This window comes from Microtus ochrogaster, chromosome 10 (genome assembly GCF_000317375.1).
Source record: "Microtus ochrogaster isolate Prairie Vole_2 chromosome 10, MicOch1.0, whole genome shotgun sequence".
Classification (NCBI taxonomy): domain Eukaryota; kingdom Metazoa; phylum Chordata; class Mammalia; order Rodentia; family Cricetidae; genus Microtus; species Microtus ochrogaster.
This window is the reverse complement of record NC_022016.1, coordinates 67,409,130-67,416,283: the sequence shown is the minus strand read 5'-3', so window position 1 is coordinate 67,416,283 and position 7,154 is coordinate 67,409,130. Positions and strand designations below refer to the sequence as shown.

The 7,154-nt window shown below is 43.1% G+C and overlaps 1 protein-coding gene across 3 annotated transcripts in view; it reads right to left on the bottom strand.

Annotated features, from left to right (window-relative positions):
- Alg6 (ALG6, alpha-1,3-glucosyltransferase) overlaps positions 1–7,154 on the bottom strand; it is a 39,913-nt gene that overhangs the window by 20,682 nt on the left and 12,077 nt on the right. For all 3 annotated transcript variants that reach the window (XM_005353454.3, XM_026782341.1, XM_026782340.1), the window contains exons 3-4: positions 3,422–3,506; positions 798–887 (exon numbers count right to left, since the gene is read on the bottom strand). In XM_005353454.3, the coding sequence (XP_005353511.1) occupies positions 798–887; positions 3,422–3,506 (175 nt within the window). The remainder of the gene's footprint in view (positions 1–797; positions 888–3,421; positions 3,507–7,154) is intronic.

Genomic DNA, 7,154 nt, shown 5'->3' with positions numbered 1-7,154 from the left:
GTTACCATAAGAATTGGCTATAGTAAACACAGTAATCATAAATTTTATACATAATTTAGCCATTATTATTGATAAGTCTAGCCTTCAATCGTATTATAATATCCTGGACACTACAGAGTATAACTAACCAACATGAAGTTTAGGAACTTACTTTCCACTCATAAAAGTTTACTTTAGAAACAGTTAAAAGTTGAAATAATAAATCATGAAAAGTGAGCTCAGGAGATACTGTCAAGATATTTCTCAAATATTTGTTGACACATTGAAGTCTAAGAGAAACGGTGCTACAGAAGTGAACAGGGTCCCCAAGAACAGAAGTCCTCCTCTATAAACCACCTCATTTTTTTAAGGAGGCATGCCAATCCTATAGTTAAGAAGGTTATTTGGCAACACTCAGGAGGCAGAGGTGGGCAGATCTCTGAATTTGAGGCCAACCTGGAACATAGAAGAGAGCAAGTTCTAGGGCAGCCAAGGTTGCACAGAGAAATGGGGGGAGAAGGGCAGCACTTGGACCTCCAGTTTTCATTTACTTGGCTACTCCAGAAAAATGAACATTTTCTTGTATTAGACATTGCTCAGAAGTCCATGTGCAGCTGGTAACAGCTCTACGCCAAAACAAATGTAAGTTTTGCATTCTTTCTCACCTGTATACCACAAACATTACAGAAACGTTCAAATTCCGATAGTGGTTCTTAAACTTGTGATGATCGAAGCCACAAGCAATCACTCTCAAATAAACCAGACCACACTGTGTCTAAGGGCACAAATATCCAGTTCTATAGAAAACAGGAACTCACACATATGCACACAGGAGACTGTGATAGGCCGTGAGCGGTGGGTAGTCCAGTCCCCAGTACTGTAAATTGTTATCGCTGCTGTTAAAATACCTGGAAAAATAAAAGGCACCATTCCATTATCAATATGCAAGACATAATTTAGTATCTCATGCCACTTAATTAAAATTAAGCTTAATGGTTTAACTAAGTAAGACATTAATAATCACCCTATGACATCAAATACAAACAGGGATGCCCCAGTTGCCTGGGACTTATCGTTACTCTATTCTTTGCAGACATAGTAAATTAACTACACTCATATAACAGAATATATGCAACAAAGACAATCTGTATCTGATACTGTAACAAATTAGAAAACAGCACTTCTAATGTATAATTTAAAAAATGAAAAGCCAATGTCAAAGAACACATGAGATAGGGCTTATAGAAAGAGGAAGACTACATGGAGTAAGCAGGCTTAATGAAGGCTTTGAAAATAACTCAGCTAGCATATATATACTCCAGGCCTACAGTAGAAAAGAATCTATGAACCAATGGGGAAAACCTGTCTAGAGTCCATAAAAGCGTCCAGCTCCTCTAGTTACAGATGTGAAGGAATTATAAAAAACCACTGTGCCTCTAAAATGAAAATTAAGTTTATACAAATATATTTCTTAGTTATGTCCTTTCAAGCTAACCAACGTCTTCTCCTCTTCTCCATCTCAGGAGCAATTTATGGTAACACAGATGAAACTACATAACCCACAAATAGACGCTCATACATTGTTGCAAACGAGTCACAAGCTCTCACTTCTCTAACTTAAAGACTAACGTTAGCACTCGAGACTCACATCACGGGGGAGGATCCAGCCCACCTAGATTGAGGAGCTGTTGGCAGTTGATGGCTGCTAGGGAAGGGAGGGTCAGACGTCTGGTAGGGTGCCCACGCTCAGTGGATGGCCCTACCCCAATGAACTCGCTGGCAGCGGTAACTGGATTCAGTAGGTTACAAAAGGAAGACATTAAGTTAGAGCGAGATTAAGACAGAACAGCCTCTGGGAGAAGCTGGAGTAGGGAGTATGAAATTCTCAAAGAATACATTACAAGTGTATTTAAAGGGATCTCCATCAAGGACCCTATTATTCATACCCTAATTTGCTTTCCTTTAAATGTAGGCATGTATAGAGCTACAGTAAGCTATTAGTAAAATGCTGAAAACATACTAGAAAGCTAAATGTAGGTGGGGGTACTGTGGTACAGTACAGCTGGTGGCAGCTGGATGCTCCAGCAGAAACATCCACAGGAACATCCTGAGTCCTGTGTGTGGCTTGCACTAGAAGCCAAAAAGCAGTGTCTTCTCCGCGTGAGCTGCAGGTGCTCTGCACAGCTTGAATCTGCCAGGAACAATGGTGCACAAGGGTTCAGTTCTCTAGGAAGGGCTGCCTGATGACAGGCGCCAACTGTGTTACTTCCAAACTCGTACTACCAGAGGGCACACTGCACAATGCTTCGCTGCATCCGCCTCAGGGAGCTGTTCAAGCACCGAGTTAAATATGTAAAGCTGTCAAGTTACGGCGGCAAAGCCTAAGTGCTTAGCAGTAGCTCTAATTGGCCACCAACCACCAAACTACTGGGATGGACACAGCGATGGGAAGTCACCAAGACATTCAAGACTACACTTTGACCAAAACAAGTTGATTGGGTTTCTAGCTTATAAAGAAAAGGCGACTTTACTTCAGCCTTGAAATTCACTAGAGATAAGCGAAAGAGGAGTTGCAGAGACAGTGAGCTGTGAAAATGCAGACTGACCATCAGGAAAGAAGGTAATGGTAAGGACTATGCACCCCACTCTTAGGGTAATTCCTAACAGAGGGAGCCAGCTCATGGACGCATTGCCTATAAACACAGCTACTCAGGAAGAGGCAATTGAATTACATTCAAGGCCAGCCTGGACTACACAGTGGGACTATCTAAAGGGGGGCAAAGAAGTAAAGAAAAAGAAGCTTGGAAGAAGATAGCTGTGTAGCTGTATAGCTTGGCCTACAGTCCTTGCCTAGCACGCAGGCTGTGATGGTTCGAACAGGAATGACTCCCATGGTATCCCAGCACTCGGGATGCAGACACAGGTGACTTCAAGGCCAGCCTGGTCTACAAAGGGAGTTCCAGGACCGCCAGAACTGCTACAGAGAAACCCTATCTTGAAAAATAAAGAAACAAAACAAAAAATAAAAAGTATGACTCCCATAGGCTCATATATTTCATCAGGAAGTGGAAGAAAGATGTGTGATCCCTGAAACCTTTGTAAACATGGCAGGAGAAAACCAACTTGACCTGTCCCCTGACAACAGTGGGCACACTGTGGCATGAGCGCAACCCCCATGTCATCACACATGATGAGAATAAACAAAACTTAAAGATTTCTAAAAATTAGAAGGTCTAGATCAACAGCATGTCCTAGCTAACCGAGCATGCATATGGAGGATTTTCAGGACTGTGAAACTTCAAAGATGACATGCAATATGAAATACAACATGTACGAAGCTCAATATGGAAAAGATGGAAAAAAAAGTGTTCTTCTTTTAAATGCCTTCATATAATCTGTATTAACTATGATCAACAGTAAAACAAACCAAAATTATCCATACCACTCTTTTACTGGCAAATTAAAGGTAATTTCTTGCCAGTGTCTCTGAGCTTCATAATCACCAAACATTGGGGGTTTCCCAGCACCTAGAATGGAAAGCAAAAAGAAGGTCAAAATGGACTTTTGGCTTACAAAGTTGTTTTTTATTTTATTTCCTTATAAAAAAAAAAAACGCCCTATATCACAAGGGCAGTGCAAGCTAGGGAAAGAACACAAGAGCTACCAAAGTCAGAGATGAGGCCTGAGCCCAGTACTGCTGTCACCAAGTGACCACGTGATGGGAAGGTCCTCACTCTCCCTCAGTCAAGAGCCACAGTCTACCCAGAGAACTGCTGGAGCAAATGCCAAAGAGGGGTAAACAGCCAGTGTAGAGCCTGGCAGAGCAGACATGCGGTAAGCACACGGTAAGCAGGGCCACTGCAGCACCACTCCGTTACCCGCACAGGCGTCTATGGCTGCAGTTGCTTTTTGTTTCTTCCGTTTTTATTTGCTAGCTTTGATGGTGCACAACACTCTTAATCCCAGCACTGGGAAGGCAGAGGCAGGATGACCTCTATGAATGCAAGGCCAGTCAGGGGTACATAATAAGACTGTTTCAATAAATAAATAAATAAATAAATAAATAAATAAACAAACAAACAAACAAAACCCCCCAAAAACCAAGAACATTTGTGTGTGAGTGTGAAGTGTGGGGGGGAGGTGTAAAATATATAGAAGTCAGAGAACAACTCTCAAGGGAGTCTTTCCTGCCACCTTATGGGCTACAGAGATGAAACTTGAGTTGTCCAGCATGCATGAAAGCACCTCTACCCAACATGCCAGCCACCATGTTTACTTTTACTTCATGAGAAAAACTTGTCTGAGTATAAAATGTCACATATACGTCATGTTTGGGCACTTGGTCCACAGCTGGCAGAGCTGTTCTGGAAGGCTGTGGAACCTTTCAGAGGCAGAGACTTGAGGAAGTGGGTCACTGGGGCAGGACCTTGAGGCCTGCTAGCCAGAGTCCCCTAGCCAGAGTCCCCTCCAGTCCCCTCCTCTTCCCAGTAGGGATTCAGTGTGAGCAGCAATCCAGCTCCTGCCTCAAACTGGAGGGCAGGATAAACTCTTCTCCCACGGGGTTTCTTCTCAGGCATTTGGTCAACGCAATAGGAAAAATAACAACACAAATACTCCAGGAAAGTACCATAAATTAACAACAAACATCTGTACTTAGAAACTGGAAAAAAAAAAAAAAAACACACAGGTCAAACACAGAATTAAAAACAGGCTCTGTACTGACAAGGTCAGCCTGCACTATCGAATGATTTGTACGAATGCTCCAAGGCTGCTGAGATGTCTAGGCAGCTAGAGGAATTTGGCGCCAAACCTGAGGTCAATCCCTGGAACCCACATGCAACTAGAGAACCAACTACAAAGTTGTCCTGACTTCTACACGCCAAGCACTGTAAACATGCAACTCACACAATAAGAAAGCAAATAAATGTTTAAAGATAAAACAGCTTGTAATTTGCTTTTTGTAAACAAGGGATAAACTTTTAATAACTAACATGTATGTCATAGTGCTAATACAACAATCCTATTAACTAAGTGTTATCATTTATCCTATTCAAAGACTGGGAAAAGAGGAAATATTAACACAAGTAGTCAAAAGTAGGGAACATATAAACACAGCAGGTTGACTCTAAAATCCATTCTTGTTTTGTTTTGAATCTTTTTTTAAAGAAGTAAACTACTTAAATGGTTTATTTTTATTTTATGTGCATTGGTGTTCTGCCTGAGTCTGTGTCTGAGTGAGGGTGTTGGAGTTGTAGTTATGAACTGTCATGTGGGTACCGAGAATTGAACCCAGGTCCTCAGAAGAGCAGCCAGTGTTCTGAACCACTGAGTTTTCTCTTCAGCCCCTAAAACTCATTCTTAACTCCGATCCTATCATGCCCACATAGATGACAGATCTCTATAGCAACTATCAAACACCCTATGTAACTAGCAGTTGACTACTGAACTAACTGTAAGGAAGCCCAACAAGGTACAATAGAGTCACAGACTTTTTAAGGCAGCAACAAGGTAGAAATCAAAATCTCCATGTATACTTCTAACCCAGCCGGAAGGTGTGTCACTGCGAATAGTGACAGACCCCTGCTCACTGAACTCTAACCCAGATTTTCTCCAGGTTTAGCACCATTAGTTGTTTGCACTCGCTGGCTGCACTCGACCAGTATTCTCTGAATGATACAATCCCTAAGGAAACGATTTGCAATTACAGGAAAAGCAGACTAACAGCTCTCCGGCATGCCACTGAGTAACTGGCACAAGAAACAACCCACAGCACAAACACATTTGCTGTGGAGCAATCTTTGTACAGCGTAACTATGTATTACTCCCACTGGTTAATAAAGAGCTGAATGGCCTATAGCTGGGCAGGTTAAGAAAAGGTGGGAGAAGCAGACTGAGAGAATTCTGGAAAGAATAACGGCAGAGTCAGGGAAGTCTGTTGAGCTGTAGATAAAGCAGGAGATGAACATGTGCACTGAGTAAAGGTAACCAAGTCAAGTAAAAGAATGCAGATTAAAAGATATGGATTAATTTAAACTATAAGAGTTAGTTAGAAATAAGCCTAAGCTATGGGCCAAACATTTATAATTAAGTCTCAGTGTGGTTATTTGGGAAGCGGCTGGTGGGACAGAAAAGTCGACCTACACACACTTGTACCTGCACAATTCCCGTCTCTCAGATGAGCCATGCTTACTCATCTTCGTATCCTCAGCATGTGCTCATCCCGTGTCTCTCAACAGCACCTACAGATGCCCAGCACTTGATACAGCAGAGACGGTGAATTGGTTGGTGCGACACAGCAAGGTGTCTAATTCAAAACCTGTGAGCCCTTCATTTCCCACTTAATGAGCACTCAGTACCCATTTGTGATGACAGGCTAACTATGCCAAGGCTGTCTGAATATAAAGCCCAGGTATTGGCTCTGCCCCCAACACCTTTCCTTCCGGAACTTTGAAACTTCTGTTCACCCTGCTCGCTCTCTATTCTCTACATATCTTCTATCAACTCGTATATGCTGCCTTCAAAACACACCTCAGGAACCAGGGAGAGAGCTCCGCACGTGAAGTGTTTGCACTGAATCCTGCCGGCCTGAGTTTGACCCCCGGAACCTACACAAAAAGCTGGATGTGGCAGCACACGTCTGTAATCCCAGTGTCTCTGAAGCAAGACCAGAGGCAGAGACAGAATGATCCAAAGCCCATGGGTCGGCCAGTCTGCAACAGTAAGAGAAGTCTGCCTGGATGAGGCAGCAGGGACAAGAGGCTACCCAGAGCTGCCTCACAGCTACCCACACTCACACACTAGGGTGTAGCTTAGTCAGAGTGTGACTAGGCGTGCAAGGTTCGATCTCTCACACCAAAGCATTAACAAAATGTTGAGCTGTGTGTAGGATAAGAATCACTTCAAAAGCTAGGAGTGGATGGGGCAGAGATGGTAGCACATGCCTTAATTCCAACACTTGGGAGGCAGAGGCAGACAGGTCTGTGAGTTTGAGACTCACCTGATCTACTTCAGGTCAACCAGGGCTACAAAGTGAGACCCTGCCCACCCCCCCAAAAAAAATTAGGCACAGGGGTCCATGCTTTTAATCCCAGTACTCAGTAGAGGTCAAGAGTTCAAGGCCATTCTTGGCTGCACAGGCTTGGCCAGCCTAGGCTACACAAGCCTTGTCTCAAAAA